Below are 19,486 nucleotides of genomic sequence, written 5' to 3'. Positions count from 1 at the left end.
ATTCAAAACCAATAATAAAACAGTAATAAAACCAATGAAGTTTTTGTGATTTTTTTTTTAAAAAAAAACATAGAGGAATAAGGCAGCAGATAAAACTTAGCATGGAATGACTTTCAGCAAACATTGAAAGGCCAGGGGAAATTAAAAAGGTCTTTTACCTGGTACTAGAAAAGACATGGAATTGGGCAGCTGGATAGCTTACCGGTACTTAGGACTCAGAGTAGTATTCCACAGGGATGAGGTGCCATCACTGAAAAGGCCATCACCCTAGCTCCCACCTGCCTCACTTCAAATAGTGGGGGCACTAGGAAGAAGCAGGTTTCTAAGGCTGACCTCAATGAGGAGGTAGGTTTACGTTGGAATCAATTGCCCAGGTTCCAAGCCATTCATCTGGTATCCTTCCGACAACTGTGGTTTTCTTGCTCACCACAAAGTGGATGGATGACAGGACCCAGTAGGGAACGGGCAGCAGAGGCTAGGCTGCCTTCAGGAGATCAAAAGATGTGTCTAGTGTTCTGGTTGCAACCATGCTTTTGCCATGCCACTCACTCTCAACTTAACCTACATGAGCTATGTACTTTGGTCTTGCTCATTCATACCCCATCCTCCTTTGCACATCATGAGAAAAAGAGTGGAAGCCCCAGTTACCTGTTAGATCGAAACTCAGGAAACAGTGGTTTGGCTTAACTGTGGTTAGCAAACCAAGTTCAAACTGTGGTTTCAGATCCTGGTTTTTGTGCGATTAACTAACCTGAGTTACAATCATCCAGTCTCTTGAGTTCATACTTTACTAGAAAATGGAGCTGATTCAAAACTTAAAGTGGTTGCTTTCAGTCTTGTCCCCTCCTGTGCAAAAGAAGAGGTAAAGGCATATAAGCCCAAGGCTCACCACCACTTATTCTCATAAAACTAAATGAAAGCTTAGAGGTACATCTAAAAACTGGGCCTAAGAGAAAGCCAAAGACACAGAAATCTAATTGCACAATAGCCACAGGTGTGAAAGAAACCTGCTGCCCCCTTTGCATCTGGCTCCTAGAAAAACTCACCGTTTTTCAGAACAAAGTTGTGTTCCTGGAGAAAACATATGGAGATAGGAAAGAGGCTGTCAGAAGCTGAAGAATTCCCCAAGACATGTAGGCCAACTCTTCCTTGGAGGATGGGCAGGATATTTATGCAACCAAGAGTAATAACAAATGAAAGAGGCCTGATTAACCTACCTTTTTTCTTCATAGCCTAAATCAGATTAATTTACAAGCTGTTTTACCAAAATGCTGATCGCAAATATCAAATAAAGTATTAGATGTAAACCTCCCTGCGCCAAAGTATTAAAACATGAAATAAAAACACATGTCTAATAGTTATAGAATTACACACTATAAATCGGTTGGATCAAAGGCTTTGGATCTCAGTGGGGCTTGAAGCCACATACTCTGGCCTCCTACATGGATCTCTGCCCACACTTGTCCTGGTCAAGCATACCCATGACGATCCTTGTGAAGTTGCTACTTTACACTGCTCTCATTATCCCTGTTTCTTTTTATAAGAAACATCCAAGCCCCTTTTTTCCAATAAGTAATCTAAATCGTTTAAAAAACAATTACATTGAGGTGAGTGGGTTGTGGGGGTGGCAGTGGTTAGGAGAACACACATGACGAAAGCACATGTTTTTCTAATCATGAAGCGTAGCTATTCTGGAAACTGCTATTTTGGCCTTTGCAGCTGAAATGAAGGTCAAAGTTAACTACTAACGAACATGTTTTTTGCAACTAGATTTTTTTTTTTTTTAAAAAAAACACAATTCTGGGTAGTGCTATACACATTTAATCTGTTCTTATTGAAAACTCTCCTTGATGCTCCACCTACACACAAACACGCACTCAGATCAATGTGGGATGCCAACACCACTTTTCAGACAGGCATAACTGAGTATGGTGCAACCATCTCCCTTCTCCCGTTTTAGAAATATGGCCATGGGTCATAGCTGTAGTAGAGCATCTAGGTCTCATAGTGGGGTAGGAGAGCTTTAAAAAAAAAATCACATCTAGCAACCAACGTACCCCTTGGGTTTCAGATAGTACATGTGTAGATGAGTCTAAAAAGCCTGGGACACCATGGCTCTCTACTGGCTATGGTGGCTCATTTACCAGAAGTAATGTATTTAGCATCAACTCTGAAAGTGTATACTCGATTCTGACCAAACTAAGCCTCTTTGGATGCTTTTGCTGCAGGAGTTAATGCTAAATATATTACTTCTGGTAAATGAGCCACCATAGCCACTAAAGGGCAGTGAAAAATTGTGCCCTAGGCTTTTTAGACTCGCCTACCCATGCATGTACTATTTGGAACCAAAGAGGTGCATTGGTTGCTGAATGTGAAATGTATTGTCATTATTTTCAGCTCTCCTACCCCATTACCAGGTTCACAATCCACAGCATCTCCAGGTGGAGCTGGCAGTGCCCCCTGTCTGAAAGCTTACAATGCAGCTGTCAGTCAAGGCAGATAACAGTGAGCTAAATAGACTAATGGTCTGACAAGGTACAAGGCAGCTTCCTATGTCCCTAGTTGTCCCACTTCCTTCAAAACCATCCCACTCTGGGCACTGGGCAAACTGTTCTGCCTCCCTAACACATTGCTATGTGGGAGATTTTGGTAACAGAAACTAAGCTCCCCTACAAAAAAAAGATGATGCTTCAAGGTGCTGTTCACCTAAATAGGATATTCTTGTCTTCTAAGATTCCCCGGCATACAGTCATGCCTTGGAAGTCAAACGGAATCCATTCTGGAAGTCTGATTTCCAAAACGTTCAAAAACCAAAGTGCAGCTACAGAAGCTACAGAAGCCCCGTCAGACCTTCAGCTTCCAAAAATAGTTTGCAAACCGGAACACTCACTTCTGGGTTTGCGATGTTCGGGAGCCAAAACATTCAAGAACTAAGCTGTTCGAAAACCAAGGTACGACTGTATTAGGATATTGAAGTCACAAAGGCCCAAAGTATGCAATGGTTTTTAGTTTCCCCTTATGGGTGTTTTCTTTATTTCAAAGTAGCAGCCGAGGTGAGTGTTTAGGTCCAGGACTGTGGTGTGTAGTGAGGTGAGTTTAACTCTTTCTGCATTGCAGTCTTGACAAAAATCCCCCTCTTGAAGCTGAAATTTAGCATTGGAGAAGAGGTAGCATTGTCATCAGGACGTCATGCCATTACTCCTGAACATATCCTGACTTTATTCACTGAACATTACAGGGAGTTTAATTTTTTAAAAAAATCTTTTTATGCTGGAGACATGAGCTGAGAAAGGATTGTCACTCTTTGGCATACTAAAGGCCTGTTAGGCAAACATTTGGCACATGATAGCTGGGAAATGTTGACAAGCTGGTGTGTCATGGCTCCCACTCTGCGACAAACTGAAAATACACAGTGGCCAAAAGGCAGAAATTCAGCATGCACCTCCCTTACCACCCATATATACTTCCCAGCTCAAAAAAGCTGTAATACTACACAACTACCTGTCCTCTACCACAATGTAGACGAGAATGCAGTTTAGAAGATCGGAAGGCAGGGAACATGAAATCAATAGGTACATAACCACAGCAGGATGAATAAAAGCTGTCTGGCATAGAGCATTTAAATGGAGCAAGTTAGGGAAATATGAAGTTAAACTCCACGACAGCTTTTGTTGCTTCTTAGAGTATGTGCCATTTACAGTATTTTTCAAAGCCCTGGCTCCTAAAATGGTTGCCTAAAGGCATAGCAGAAGAAGGCTCTTTTTAAAGTAGAAACTATGGGAGTTTGTATCCGAAAATGCCGAGCATCTCTGCAAAAATAAACTTTTCAGATGCCACATCTGTTTTCTCTCAACCCTGGCAGTAATGCGGTCATAAAGCAACATCTTGCCCTCAGAAATGTTCAGCACTTTAGAGCCAGAAGCCTGACTATGGTTCAGAAGTGTAAGGAAATTATCATAGTGACATAAGTAAACTTTGCAAATTCTGCACCCTGACCCCCAAAAGCTATTTTTAGAGCTATATTTTTCTCCCGTTCCTTTCAGGTTTTAAAGCTCTCAAACAAATCAATAGCAGAATTATTAAACAATTCTGATGCAAATAAATAATAATAAAAAATGTGCTAAACTATGTGATTTATTGGAGGTATCCTTGTATCCTCTTCATGTATATTTACTTAGAAGCAAGTACCCATGAATTCTGTCGAGCCCCAAAAGTGGCTCCATATGACACTACCAGAAAAATTTGACTGTGAAAATTAGAACAATTAATTTTTTTATAAAAACATCCTAATCAAGTAGTTAGGTACCTTTCCCCATGGATTTCTGGACCCAGAGTCCAAAAAGCATTATGGTCCTTTAAGAATTGGAAGTATTCAGCTGAACTGAGACCAATAACAAGAGAGGATCGACAACTTGGATAGCAGGAATTCAGTGTGTCACGTTGTTTGCAGTATGTCACATCACATGTTGCATTTGTTTTGCACCAAAAAGGTCTTTAAAAGCATAACTGTGAAAGTTCACATATCCAGAAAAGGGTTAGAGAAATAGCATGTAAGTAGTTCTCTCTGCACTGCCAAAAGCAATAAAAATGAAGTAACTGAAGATACATACCTTAATATATCTGGAAAACTACTTTAACTATAAGCAACTTCAACAATATTTTTAAAGCAATTAAATTCTAGTGAGTATGCTGCAACTTTGTAAAATGCAAGCTCACATGCTCCTTCCCAATTTTCTTTCTTGAAAAAAAGCAACAGAATTAAAGCTTGCCCTTGAAGATGCTTAGGAATTCAATTTTTATATATCAAGGTAAAAATATTTCCCTGCCTATGTCTAAACCACATTTCACCACCCCACCCCACCCAATGAATCCATCAGGCTTAATAGCTAGGCTATTTTACTAAGCAAACTGTGAAAGATTAAGGAACAGAAGTAGGAATGTATGCTGGCTTCAGTCAAGTAGGTATCATAAAAATGCCTTAAGCAGCCATGGTTTTTTTGCTCATACGTCTTTCCTCTCAACTAAGTGCATGCCAGATTCTGCATCAATTAAGCAACAAATGGGCCAGCCTTTGGGGGAAAGCAGCCAGAGACAAAAGTCTTAATAATTTTTCTGCCTGTTGTAGCAATTGTAATTATTTTATTTTATTTGTTAAATCTGTATACCCACCCTTCATGCATAAATCTCGGGGTGGTTTACAACACAAAAATACAATATAAAAACACAAAATACATAAAACAAGAACCAACCAACCACCCCCTTCCCTTCCCATGAACACATTTAAAAGGGTATAGAATGTTAACCAGCCAATAAGGTAAAGGTATTATATGCAGCTAATTAAGATGTACAAGAACTGGGTGGGAAGTCCAAAAGAATTACTGTAAGTGTATATGAATGGAAAATGATATGAGTGTATAACTGAAACCTATAAATAAATGTTTTTTTTAAAGGATGTTAATCAGCCAAAGGCCTGGTTGCTGGAGGGGTAGCTCAGTTGGTAGAGCATTAGCCTCTTAATCTCAGAGTCATAGGTCTGAACCCCACATTAGGGAAAAGATTCCTGCACTGCAGGGGGTTGTACTAGATGACCCTTGTGACTCTTCCAACTTTACAATTCTATGGTTCTATGATTCGATGAAGAGGAACGTTTTCGCCTGGCAGCTAAAGGTGTGTAATGAAGGCACCAGGCAAAACTCCCTTGGGAGAGCACTACACAAATGAGGAGCCCCTGTGGAAAATATGCTGTGCTCTAGATGCTATCAGGTTTTTAATTGTACTTTTGCAGACATGCTGTGGACCACCAGAATAAAGCTAGCAGGTCACTGGGGTCTGTGGACCACCAGAGTCTGGGAACCTTGTGCTACAGCATTTCCAATTAAATAAAACATGACATTTCTTTGTAACAGAAACACATTTTATTAATCTGAACTGGCCCTGATTTTCTGCTAAAATCTACATGTCTCTTCCTTGGTGATCATCCAGAGATTTTGCTCTTTCAACCAGGATACCCAAAAATAGAAACAATACTTCACAATGCATTTCCCTCATAACTTAAGTTCCTGTCTTCTCTCACAAATGAGATTACTTTTTCTAAAAAGAAATGCAACACATATTTCTATTGTATTAGACTAGAACAATACTTTACAGTAAAATGTTACGTACTAGGGAATCTTGAGCAATCATTTTACTTTTCACTCCATCACAGTCTTTAAGGGCCAGCTCTCCTATAGGAAACACTGCTCTAAATTTGAAACATATAAAATGGTGTGGTGACTTTTTCATTAAAATGAAAGAGTGCACCATTTGTGCCGTCTGATCCTATGTGTGTTTAACTTGGAAGCAAATCACGCTTTCAAGTCACTTGCCCCGCAGGTAAATATTCCTAGGACTTGCAGCAATACAAATATACAGTTTCTTGATCAGTCAACAAATGCTTATAAAGCAGACAAAACCAGTTTTACATTCTTTGTAATTACTTGTTTATGTTATGAAAGTTTTGTATAAACCAAGTAATATTATCTCATTTGATGTCCGTTGCAAGATTAGACACAATAGTTTTTTGCTTTAACATATATCCTTATGATTAGCATTACTGGGTGTGTGGACATCTCAACTTTAAATAACCAAAGCAAACATTCAGGAAGTAACATAAACTTAAATTATTCTTGTTAGACATCCAAAATTATTGTTATAAACAACAAGATACATTAAGGATCTTTACATTCCTTAGGTTATAAATACTCTGCAAATACATGTATATACATTATTTACAGGTTTGTTTGTACAGCTATTTGTCTACATATACAGAATACTGGAGGTAATTTAGAGAAAAATATCAGATTTGTTTGACTTGGCAAAATGAAGTCAGATGAAAGAAAACTATCTTATATACATATGAAAACTGTTTTCTGGGAATCAGATACCATAAGATACATTGGTTAATGGCAGTTGCCATTTTGGCCAAGTAGCTTTTCAAAAAATATTGTTGATATATTGAAAATTTCAAATCAGTCCTTAGAGTTGGGGAGGGCAACTGATGGCCCATGGTCCTTAACCCAGTTTTGGCACAGCCTATATTTATCCAGCGTGCCGAGACCTCAACAGGCTTCTGCAGTGTGGCACCTGGAAGCAGTGCATAAGAGCTGCTTTGTGGCACCTGGAAGCAGTGCATAAAGAGCTGCTTCAAACCTGGCAGGTATCCCACACCACGGAGGCCTCTGCAATAGCACAGAGGTCAACACTGTTTTCAGAATGCAACCCTTGCAGTAAAATACTCCCAACGCACCTGGTTTTTTGAGGCACTCACCCCCAGCCCCAAAGTTGCAAACCTTGATTTATTAACGGAACTTTTGGACCATTTGATAGCAGCTGCTAATAATTTGAAATTACATTTGCCATGATCATAACAATTTGCCAGCCTGATCTAGTAACAATCGGTGAAGTGGTGTAGTGGGGCACCATTGCTCACCTGGCTTCCCAGCATAGCAGGTCTCTGGTGCTTTCCGAGAGGGAGAGGGGAGGGGTGAGTTGCAGGTAGCTTGGACCAGTGCAGCATGTGATAGTGGAGTCAATATGACATTCCCACTCCCACGTACTGGGCCAGGCTCCCTGTGCCTCCCCCTCCCTTTTCAGCAAGCCAGTGGCCCAGTGTGTTGGGCAGCTAGAAGAGCAACAGTGCCCCACATGTGCAACCTCTGCTGCCACTGGCCTGATCTATGGCTTCCCCACGCATGTAGAAGTTCCAGTGTATGTACAGTGTATGTGCTTGCTTGCTTGCTTTCAGTGCACTGGGCAGTTCAGTTTGAGCTTTATGCCAGGGCAATATCTCTTTATACCCAACACTGAAAGTTACTAATCGAGGGGAAAATCTAGATTATTGGGGGGTTTGATATTGGATAAATGTATAAAAACAAGAAGCTAATGAATCTGCAGGGGCAGACAAAGTAAAGTGAGACAATGCCAATTCTACATACCGTATTCAGTCTTGGCCTGCAGCAGGGTTTCTAACTTGACCTCTTACATGCATTGATTGATACTGTCAATCCGTGAACTGACATTTTGAACGTAGGCATACTATCACAGAAGTTGGTCAAGCTTATCCTTTTCCTGATTAAGAACAAATCTGAAAAAATTCTAATTGATGTTCTCAAGTGATCAGTTTAGTTTTTCAACTCTATAGTAATTTAAAAATGGCCAACATACACTGATCATTACTTGAAAAAACAAAACAAAATGGCAAATACCTTCTAACTGCTTGTCAGCTTACCTGTCAAAAAAGACCGACATTTTAATTTTCTCTCTGTATTTGAACCACGTTGGAAATCTATACAAATGCTTAAGTAGCTACTCCACATGCAACAACCAAGTTGAGCTATAACATGATTGCAGCCAAAATCAAAAGCATCTAGCAGAAAATGGTGATGCATTTGCATATTCCAAAGTGGAATCTTAGCTTTTGGTCAACTAACCTAAAAGGCAAGCGTTATGCAGCACTTATGGTGACCTCATACGGCATTGTACAATTATTCTGTCTGTGCTTAACTTAAACTTTTACTGGTTCCTATGTGACTATAGATGGCATTGGTTAAATGAATGTGCTTGTGCCTATTTGTCAATTCACATTTTTACCTCGCTTCATGTACCTACAGAATTAGTGCAAAGATTGCTCAGATTTCATGTCAGCTTCTAATCACACATATAAATATGATAATTAAAACTCTCAGGGTGATAAGCGGTTTGGTGAACTATTTCCTTCCCCACCTGTAGAAAGTTTGAGAGTTGTCAGCTTACGTGGAGGGTGCTGAGGACTCTTACGAAGGTTATCATCCATCTGTGGAAACAACATATATAGCAAATTCATATATCTAAAGAAGATATCTATAACAAATCTTCACCTAGAAAGATTCAAAAATGTACTCTACAAGCTGTTTCCTAGATATGCACTAGTGGAGTCTACTGAGATCAAGGAGACCAGACCAATGTGAATGTTCAATAGAACTGCTCATGGATGTGATTCATCATTCCTTGATATTTTAGCTTTCATACTGCACGGGATGCGGGTGACGCTGTGGTCTAAACCACAGAGCCTAGGGCTTGCTGATCAGAAGTAAATACAAGCAACTTGTGTACTACTGTCTAGCTCACTTTTGAAGAAAATGAATTTTCTAAGGTATGCAATATAATATGCATACCCTGAAACAAGTATTTCAGAGCATGTAATTGCTAAAATTAATCTGAAAATTACATGACAGTAACTAGGAAGAGGGCCCCTGATTTTAAAGCAAATGGAACCTAATGGGGAGAAATGCAGAATTATCCTTCATCCAATGCTTACGCTGTCTGTAACCCTGCTCCTCAAATGCTTTCCTTCAAGCTAAGCCAAGGGCAACTTCAGCATCACAGCTTGGCAGAGGGAGAAAGCACTTGGGGAGACAAGCTATCGGAAAGCTGCACAGGTTTTATTCTCTTCACTCATGTGTCCCTTTTCTGATTTCCATCCCCTCTTTCTACTTCAAACACATTGAACTGCCATGGTCATGCCTAATTTGGTCCCTAGTTATCAACAAGAAGATCAGAAAAATACAAAAAGACCGAAACAAAAATGACCTTTTCAATTAAGTTGGATTCTTTGTTTACAAGCTGTGTGAGTTTCTGTAGATTTTCATCAACTGTGTCTTGACCTGCTGGAGTGGCACCTAAATAAGCAATGCACACAGAAATAAAAAGTTAGGAGGGACTGAAACTACATTTAGAAAGCATTTTCTTATTTTCATCAGGGAGAAGAACATAAGAAGGGTCTGCTGGATCAGGTCAATGGCCCATCTAGTTCAGCAACCTGTTCTCACAGTGGCCAACCAAATGCCTATGGGTAAGCATGAAAAATCAATTTCACCTCCCCACCACCAACCAAATCCTCTGCTACCTCCATCCGACAACAGAGAAAATTTAAAATGGTAAGACTTCCAGAGCCGTATAGATTCAGTTCAAATATAGGCATTCCTCTTATGAAATTATAAAAACATGCTGAAAGAGAAGCATATGGCTTACCTGACAAGTTTGATCTGAAGTAGCAACTCAGAATGTCATCACAGAAGTGACATAAATTGGGAAGCTGCTTCAAATGATCTTGTAGCTGGGTTTTGGGGAATGGTACTTTATAAAGAGGAGCAAGAAAACCAAACACAAAGGCATCAAGAGTTGTAGGCCTAGGGGTAACAAACATGGGATACGGATATCTCAAACTCTGTAAGACACTTTCTAAACAGAGAAAAATATCAAGCAAAGTGTAGCTGTGTTTGAAGACACTCGTATTTAGCAAAATAACGAGTGCTAATGTGGAATTAAACCCATGATGGAAGATTAAAAATATGTTTGACTCAACATACGGTATAGTCTCTTATTTTCACAAGTTTAGTAAGATTGCGTTTTGACATAAAATATCTCCATTCATGGGATGAAAGAGACAGATATTCATGGCATACCATTTTACTAGACAATGAGCAAGTTTCAAGTGCCTGCAGGCTGCACATATAATTACAAAACAGCAGCTGCTATCATGTCCTAAGTCTGTTTAGAGACATTAATGTTGAACACTGTCATAGTTTCAGCTGCTCCCTTGGTACAGATATACAAGAGCTGATAAATGGAATATTTGGTGATCACATGCCATCAACAACTCAGATTTGGTTCACAGATTACTCCAACATCTGCACTGGGATAGATTTTTATTTATTTTTTGCTTATTTGGAGCATTTGTACCCCATTCTTCAGCCAAATAGTTCCATGCTGTTCCAGCAACATTTTGATGCAAAAACTACACAGGCAGGACAAATCACATAATTATTTCCTGTGCCAGCAGTACTGATTGAGCCTCACTTGAAGTGGCTTCCACGACCACCACTGTGGTATTTTTTTTTAAAAGAATACAAAACGAGTTCTTAGAAGGAAAACAGTGTTTGGCATGAAGGGTCAGAATCACAATAACATTTGAGGTGACTGACTCCTTTCTTCTGTCAGAAGTGCAGGTGGTATGCAGACTGACACAATTCGAAAATGGGCATCCTGTGGAACAGGAAGGTTGGCTTCAGTACAGTATATCCAATGAGGATAAGACTCACCCCAAAACAATGTGCCAATGTCCTCTTAGAAATAAAAATCTGTAAATAGGGCAGGCATGGTCTGGTTTTCATTATCCAAGTTTTTTTAAAAAAAAACAACAACAACAGTCACCAACAGTGCAGGGAACAGATCAAATGGAACAAAGACATACCATGTATAGGGCAGTTAAATTAGGTTGTTCAGCTGCAACCTATCTATTCCTCTGTAGGGTCAAGCTCCAAAAAGTCCTGATTCTTCAAGGCTGCAACAGAGGCAAGCTTTGCACAGGACTGATTGGCTGGCACCTGCGAATCTGCCACTATACCACCCACAACATGGGGGGGGGGGGAGAATGCACTTCAAACGGATTTTTTTAAAAAATAAAGCAACAAATGATAAATAGATAAACAAACAGGGATGTGCTTTTAATTAAAAAGGAAAGAGAACAGAAATCACGCTGCCTGCCAGAGGCATAAGAGAAGACTGATGGCTGATGGCTGAGCCAACAATCAATTCCCTAGCATGCAAATGTGTCATTTCACTTGCAAAGCCAGGAGCAAGCCACGCTCACTGCTGGTGAGCTCTTGTTTATATTTTTATTTGCCTCTAGTACATTTAATTGGTCGCCCTGTGGTTTGACAAGCACTAGCTGAGTGACAGCTGATTTTAAAACTTGAATACATACCAAAAATCTATGTTTCATCCACAAGGAAAAAGAAAACCGGAAAGCATACACAAGTATTTTGGCATTAATAGTACCACACCATATGTTGCAAACACTGTAAACATTTTGTACTCACATGTTTCCAAAGAAAAATGGAGACGTCCCCAGTCTGTTCGATAGAAGATTTAGGCATTCCTTGGCATCTCTGTAGATCTAAAACAAACAAATATCAAAGTTTAACTGCATACCACCTTTTCTAGGAGCTCATCTCAAATTAATTCAGTACATGGATGATGGATAGCTAAGAATCTCTGTGGCACAACCCAGATTAAAAAAGGTCCAAAGCATACTACTTCAGTGTCTGAAAGATATACACACACATAACCCCCAAATAATGAGTTCTAGCCAACAAAGTTTTATTCAAAGTAGATCTACTGAAAATTAACGGACCCAAATTAATATTGTCTATTATAGACATACAGGTACCTTGGATCCCAAACGCCCTGGAACTTGGACATTTTGGCTCCTGAACGCCGCAAACCCAGAAGTGATTGTTCCGGTTTGCAAATGTTCTTTTGGAACCTGAACATCCGGTGGGGCTTCCACAGCTTCTGATTGGCTGCAGGAGCTTCCTCTACCCTGATGGAATATGAGGGTCTTATGTTTGCTATCCATGCCTTGATCATCTTGTGGATTAGTTACTGCAATCTGCAATATGTGAGCTTGTCTTTGAAAACTGTTCAAAAGCTTCAGCTGGTAACAAAATGTCTTTCTTTCTTTCTTTCTTTCTTTCTTTCTTTCTTTCTTTCTTTCTTTCTTTATTATGCTACCCTTCATTGGTTAAAGAGTCCAAAATAGTTTACAAAATACAGTTAAAACAAAGTATTCAATTTTTAAAAACTTCATTATAACATTAAACTAATATTCAATTCATCAGACCACTACAGCAGAAGAGGGCAGAATCTGTCCACCTGGCATAAAACACACCAGTCCCTCCCTAAGACATGAGTGAAGAGATGCCAGGCAGAAAGAATGTAAAACATTAGTTCTTTCCATCTGCATGGGTTGACAAATTTGTTAACCGGAACAATAACATCAGGCATGGGAAATTTCAAGTGGCTACTAAAATGAAGTAGAATCAGGAAAGCCCTCTCCCGAAATTTCTTTTGAATCACTGGTTGATTAAGGAAGTTGTTGGACCAGTAAACTTCACTGATCCTTTCGATATTACCTTGAAGAAATCTATTGTCTCAAAAAGTATTAAAACAAGCACCATCCTATTTAGCGTCCAATTCTAGTACATCTGTGTCAGGAAACCCCCCTCACCCCGACAGGTAGCTTTCCCAGATCCGTTGCGGTACAGGGACCCACCTCCCCCTCTCCGCAGTTCGTCATCCTCCTCCTCTGGAGGAGGAGACCACTCCTCCAGTGGTGAGGGGGAGATGGAAGCAGGGAGTCGGGACAGGGGCTGTGTCAGGATCACAGAGCCTCAACACCAAGCAGGAAATGGGGAACAGGGACCTTTTCCCGCGCTCTGATCGCGAAGGGAGGAAGGACGTGGAAGGGGGAGACGGGGGTTTAGAATCCCGCACCTTCTGTGCTGGACCAAGAACCAGAAACGGTTATTCCCGGACTCTGCTGAGGGATGAGATGGACGTTTTTATTTGAGCTCCACTGTAAATATTTGCACAATAAAGAACTTAGTTGTTAGAAGTTCGGCTTCTGGCTGATTACTCATGAGCAACCACTGACGATCTGACAATCTGCATCAATTATAGGCCTAAGTTACTCATAAAGCAAAATATACCTGTGCTTCCACTTCAGTGAGACTGAAGAGCGGAGGCCCTCCCTTTGTCAGCAAGATCCTATTAAGTGCTTCCCCAGACATCTTTCTAGGCAGATACCAACTCAATGGAAATGGAATCCTTGAAGCAAACCATGGTTTTGTCACATTGTAGTAATTATCAGCTTCAACCCAGAAAGTGTGCAGCTATATCATGATGACAAAGAATGTTAACATTCGATAATGAACATCAGCTTCCCTGTTACTAAAAAAACCAAACACATTTTTGTTTACCAATAGATTTTGGGGGATCTAATAACTTCACATAAAAACCTAGCACATTATGGGTAAGTCAAGGTCTAAGAAAGTCTGTGGCTGTTCTTCTCCTGCCATTTTGTATCTAGTGCAAGATCTACCCAGAAAACATTTGGTAATGAGCTATTGTATATTGCAACTGCTCAATTAGTTTAACTTTGTTTTTAGGTTGTTGTGCTTTTTATATGAGCAATAGAAGCTTATCACATACAAATTTCATTAAAACCACACTAGAACTCATCTTATCTATTTCTAGTTTTCTTTGTGGAAAGAAATTTCTGTATAGGAAAAAAAATTAGTTATGTAAGTCTTCATCTACAGAGTGAAGAAATAAAACCCAGACATATGTTTACCACCATGTCTACTGTTTGTGAGAACAAAGCCACAGAGCAGGGGTGGGGAATCTGTGGCCTTCCTGATGATGTTGAACTCCAACTCCTCTCATTCCCAGCCAGCATAGCCAATAGTCAGGGATGATGGGACTGGAAGTCCAACGACGTCTGGAAGGCCCACACAACTGTTCAAACTCTTGCTTTCAGTTTACTGAACTAACCCTATTGTCACTGAGCTCTTTAATATGAATGCTGATTTTAAAGAGATCTGATTTTAATGGTGATTACTGACTCCTAAGACATCTCATGGGAACACACAAGAAGTTCAAGACACATTAATTTCAATGAGCTGAATAAGCATGTTATTGACTGTGGGTGGGTGGCACTGCAAAACTTTGGTAACAAACGATAACTGTATCTTACTACAGCAGGAAGTAATTTTTCTTCGAGTAGTGCAATGTACGCCAGTGTGTCTGCTCCTTCTTTTGTAGACAGCTCATAATCAGCATTATATTTCTGCAAGTGAAAAAGGCAATACATTAATGCAGCAAGCAGTCATATGAAACTTTCCATAGAGAAAATAAAGCCAACAATTGAAGGTTCCTGTAAAAAGTGAATTATATATTCAGTTTTAAAAAACAGAAAAGCAATAAATAATAAAATTAAACTCTTAACTTTCCCTCCAAGTTAATAGTTTCAATGTTTAACAATAGTGTTGACTGCTGAAGTTACAGAGGCACTTAATTCTAAGATCAATCTGCCTGAAATCAAACTAATGGGGATATTTTAACAAAATCAACTTGCACTTTAGTTAAGGTGTGCATGCCCATTCTATTTAAACTGCTTTTAGTCATGGTGAATCCTGAAAAATGGAGTTTAAAAATGCATCTCTATTCCCCTAAAATATAAAATTTACTTGTGCTCCTGTTTGGCTCTTTTATTGTACAAACGGAATCAGAAAGAGTTGGGAATTTATGAGCTACAATCCTGATCTCCTAGTGAATATATACCGGTAGACAAGAGATCTTGTGGAATGGCTCTCTATAGAATCCAAGGAGAACCTTTTCCTCCCTGACCCTGATGTTGGAGCATCAGTCAAGTTGCAGCAATGCCTGAAAGCTCTATCAGCCAAGCATTTCACCTTACACAGAAGCCTTTCTGTGCATCGCAAAGGGCGCTCCATAGGACAATCCAGCAGTCAGTTTATCTCCTGATCTTGCCTATGCAGGGTGCTGTCAACAGACGCTGAAATTTTTGCCATATTCAGGGCGAAAGGGCAAGTACTGTAAAAAGCATTAGCTCCTGCCTGGCTATGACAGAGGGTACGGGCACTGCTGTGGCTTATGTGGCACAACAAAGCAGCTGTTCTGCTTCGCTGAGGTGGGGATCCACTTTACAGGTTGATTTCCATGCACTCACATATGCTAGAAAAGAATGATTGCACTGAGTTTTATTTATTATTTTATTTCACACTATTTATATACTGCTTGATTGTAAAAAAACAAAACAAAACAAAACCCTCAAAGAGTTCAAGTAGTATTGAGTCTGGCTGGCGGAGTTCAATTGACTGGCAGACTATAGACTTCTTGGGACACATTTTGTTTGTTCTCATACCTTAACAGGAGAGGGAGAGGTGGCAGTCAAACCCTAGCAAAGGTGTCCTCTCTCCAGAATGTTCCTTAGCCTTTGGAAACAGTTTTAAGAATTCTGCCTCAATATCCTGATTTTTCAGCTGTCATTTCCTTGATTTTCCAGTCTTCAGTGAAACTTCCAGGCTAGCCAGCAACTGAATTTCTAATGTTAAAATTAAGGAAGGGGAAAAAAATGCCTTAATCACGTGAAAGACACATTTTAGTCCCTTTTTGTAAATAAAGAAGCAAACAAAAGCACAAGTAATTTACCCTCAAATCTCACAAAGCTTTTGAAATGAAAGTTAGAGATTCACTAATCTTTAAAGATTTAACTTACCAGATATGAGATACTATTTATGGAAACTCACCTGCTTTCTTAAGAAGTTTAGTATTTTTGCTGGCTGAGAAATAGCGGTGTCATTTGATACCAGTAATGGTACACTCCCTAAAAATAAATGATCAGTCAAGATAGTGCAATCAAAACAACCCTATTAGTGCTAACATAACAGGTGTTTAAATTTACTCATGTAAGAATTCTGATCAATACCAAGGATTGGTGCATATAAGCTTTCACTTTTGCTACTCATTTTTAAAATTGCCTTATTTTGTAGCTTCAACATAAGAAGGCTAGGGGGTCATCCTTCATCCTGCTGACATAGATTAGATGATGCTAAGCACTGTTACTTCATCATCCAGGATCATTCCGCTACACCCACATTTGATTCATAAAAGGCCTTTCACAGTGCAACTGCACTCCCTTAAGTTGTTCCCTGTTCAAACATCCTAGGTCTTTCGCTGCACTAGTGCAACACATAGCTTGGAATGTAATGCTCACACTGAACTGACTTACATCTGATATGATCTACTCTTGGCTTTGCACAACGGAAAGTAAGACTGGGTTCTAAGCCAGGGCTGAGGATCTTCCTATTTGTACATAGTTACGTATGTATGTATGTATGTATGTATGTAACACAGAATTGCTATGCAGGGAGGTAGGGCAGCTGCATACCGAGATGGTGTGACAGTGAGGCAGGGTTGGTTTGGGCACACTGGCAGGAGTACTGGACTGGAACTGTCACTGTACCCACACCACCCTGGCCACTGCCCCTTGTCCATCCCAGTACATAGCAGTGAAGCCAGATCTGTGGCACCACCCTTTCCCAGTGGCTGCTTCTGATGTAACCACTGCTTAAGATGCAACCTAAAATGCAAATATATACACATAAAATGTTAAAGCAATACCTCTTGGTGCTCTCCACAAATGATCTATAACATTCACTTTCAATGGTGCACCACAAAACCTGGCATAAGCCTGCAATGAAAGTTACAAAATAATTAAACTCAACGTTTTATTCTTCAGAATTTTGACAACCTAAAGAAGCTACTTATTTGATTTATAACCTGACTCATCTCAAACGCTCAGGGTGCACAGTGATATTATGCCACTGCCACAATCAACATTATATGCAACACTCAACTGTCACAATTAATGGACAATTTACTATAGACTTCAATGGGATGTCAGTTGGCTATGGAGCCAAGAGGAGCTAAGACAGTGCTGGGGGGAAACTGTGGTTCTCCTGGGGTTGTTGGATTTCAACTTATGTTATCTATGATGAATAGGCCAGTGTTTTTCAACCTTTTTTGGGCAAAGGCACACTTGTTTCATGAAAAAAATCACGAGGCACACCACCATTAGAAAATGTTAAAAAAATTAACTTTGTGCCTATATTGACTATATATAAAGTAATTCTCTTGAATAGGAATCAAATAAACAAATTTTTCCCACGGCACACCAGGCAACATCTCACGGCACACTAGTGTGCCGCGGAACAGTGGTTGAAAAACACTGGAATAGGCTATGTTGGTTGGGAAAGATGGAGGGCACAAGGAGAAGGGGACGGCAGAGGATGAGATGGTTGGACAGTGTTCTCGAAGCTACTAACATGAGTTTGGCCAAACTGCGAGAGGCAGTGAAGGATAGGCGTGCCTGGCGTGCTCTGGTCCATGGGGTCACAAAGAGTCGGACACGACTGAACGACTGAACAACAACAACCAAAATGTTGGTTGGGGCTGAAGGGAACTGGAATCCAACAACATCTTGAAGGTCTCAGGTTTCTCAGCATGAACTATGGGAAAGCATTGCTAGTTTTACAATACACTGACCTAGTTCCACCCAAGGAAATCCCTTCCACCCCCACAGCTCATGGGTTTGTAAGGTACATGCAGCTATTTATCTGTAAAACTCTCTTTTATTTGGCTGGATGTGACCACTAGCTGTTACATTCCACTACATGCACACAAACAGAGCTGGAATCTTTTAAAAAGATGATGAACAGTTTAAGTCTGTGACAATATGCACAAGTGACAAGTTAACATCTCAGTAGTCACAAATGCTGAACTTTACTTTTTAAAAAACAAACGCCTGTCTGGAAGTGTTCCTGTAAGAGTGGACTCTGAAAGGAGACGCAACCTATATTCATTTTCTATTCCTCCTACTCATGAAGATATGCGAAACCCAAGTGCTTAAAAAAAGATTTTAAGGATTTAAATGAAATTGTCCTTTTAGACAATAAAGGTTTTCTGATGGGACATTTCTATATTATCTTTTTGGTGCTCAATTCCACATTGTAGTGCGTCCTACTTTCAAATTCCAGAGACAGCTGCATTACAGCACAATCCTATGCATTTTCACTCAGAAGTTAAGCCTCACTCTGTCCAATGGGGTGACTCACGGGTAAATGTGCAACACTGCTGCAGCCACAGTCCGCTACAGCAAGCGCATACACCTCCAGGATTATTATTTTTAACTGTGACATTAACTCTCGTGTACTAGCACCCACACCATATCGGATCCATCCCATGAAGTGGGCTCTCTGATCCACAACATTTCATACCACAGTTAAGTGCCGGATATTGCTTATTTCCAGAATGTATACACCACTTTTGAAAGGCTCTTTAAAAAGCGGGATGGAGACTCCTTTATATATTAAAATAAAAATACATAAATATATATACGTGGAAGCTTTCCCCCTACAACACTGGAAATGTGTGACGCTTTCCTCCCCAGGTGCAATCCAGTGTGGTGGCTCCCCAAGCCAAATCTCTCGAAGCCGGCGGCTCCTCACAAGCATCTCTCCGTCTCCCCCTCACAACCGAATCTGGGCCTTCTCCCGCCCGCTCAAACCAGTCAAACCCGCCGTTACCATGACAACGAGGCACTCCGCGTGCACGGACGGCAACCCCCAATCACCGCCCCAGCAGCTCAGCTCCATGGCGGGCGCCATATTGGACGCGGCAAACCCTTTGCCCTCACGAAGCTCCGCCCACGGCCCCGCCCTTCCCCTCCTCGCGGAGTGTCCGCCCTTAGGCATGGGCGGGGCGAAGAAGAAGCCCTAGCGGGATGCTCCGCCCCTTTTACGTTTTCTACGTGTTCCAGCGGCTGCAGCGAGCGCCTCTCGCTGACTGCGCGGCCTCAGGACTGGAGCAGTGGCACACATACCCCTACCTACAACGGCCTTGATATACTGTACTTTCTTGTGGTGGTTGTGCGGCAAAGGCTGGAGAGTGCAGCTACAGTACTCATCTTTATTTATAATTTTATCAGGGCAAAGCATTGGCGTTGAAAAACGAAGGTTTGGTAGTGTAAAACAAAAACCAAAAG

The 19,486-nt window shown here is 40.5% G+C and overlaps 1 protein-coding gene across 3 annotated transcripts; it reads right to left on the bottom strand.

The window, feature by feature from the left end:
- Positions 1-7,122: 7,122 nt before the first annotated feature.
- MTX3 (metaxin 3) lies at positions 7,123-19,160 on the bottom strand. 3 transcript variants are annotated; one of them, XM_033164233.1, is made up of 9 exons: positions 18,831-18,971; positions 17,065-17,134; positions 16,191-16,267; positions 14,615-14,707; positions 13,569-13,751; positions 11,898-11,974; positions 10,048-10,205; positions 9,607-9,695; positions 7,124-8,830 (listed from the first exon to the last, which is right to left on the bottom strand). In XM_033164233.1, the coding sequence occupies exons 1-9, from the start codon at positions 18,954-18,956 to the stop codon at positions 8,720-8,722; spliced, it is 984 nt and encodes a 327-aa protein (XP_033020124.1). In that variant the 5' UTR covers positions 18,957-18,971; the 3' UTR covers positions 7,124-8,719. The 3 variants fall into 3 exon arrangements, with proteins under 3 accessions (XP_033020126.1, XP_033020124.1, XP_033020125.1); XM_033164234.1 differs by lacking the exon at positions 18,831-18,971 and adding an exon at positions 19,029-19,160 and having other exon boundaries at positions 7,125-8,830; XM_033164235.1 differs by lacking the exon at positions 13,569-13,751 and having other exon boundaries at positions 7,123-8,830.
- Between the last annotated feature and the right edge of the window lie 326 nt (positions 19,161-19,486).

This window comes from Lacerta agilis, chromosome 11 (genome assembly GCF_009819535.1).
Source record: "Lacerta agilis isolate rLacAgi1 chromosome 11, rLacAgi1.pri, whole genome shotgun sequence".
Lineage (NCBI taxonomy): Eukaryota > Metazoa > Chordata > Lepidosauria > Squamata > Lacertidae > Lacerta > Lacerta agilis.
Note: the sequence above shows the minus strand (reverse complement) of the source record. Positions and strands in the feature narration are given on the sequence as shown.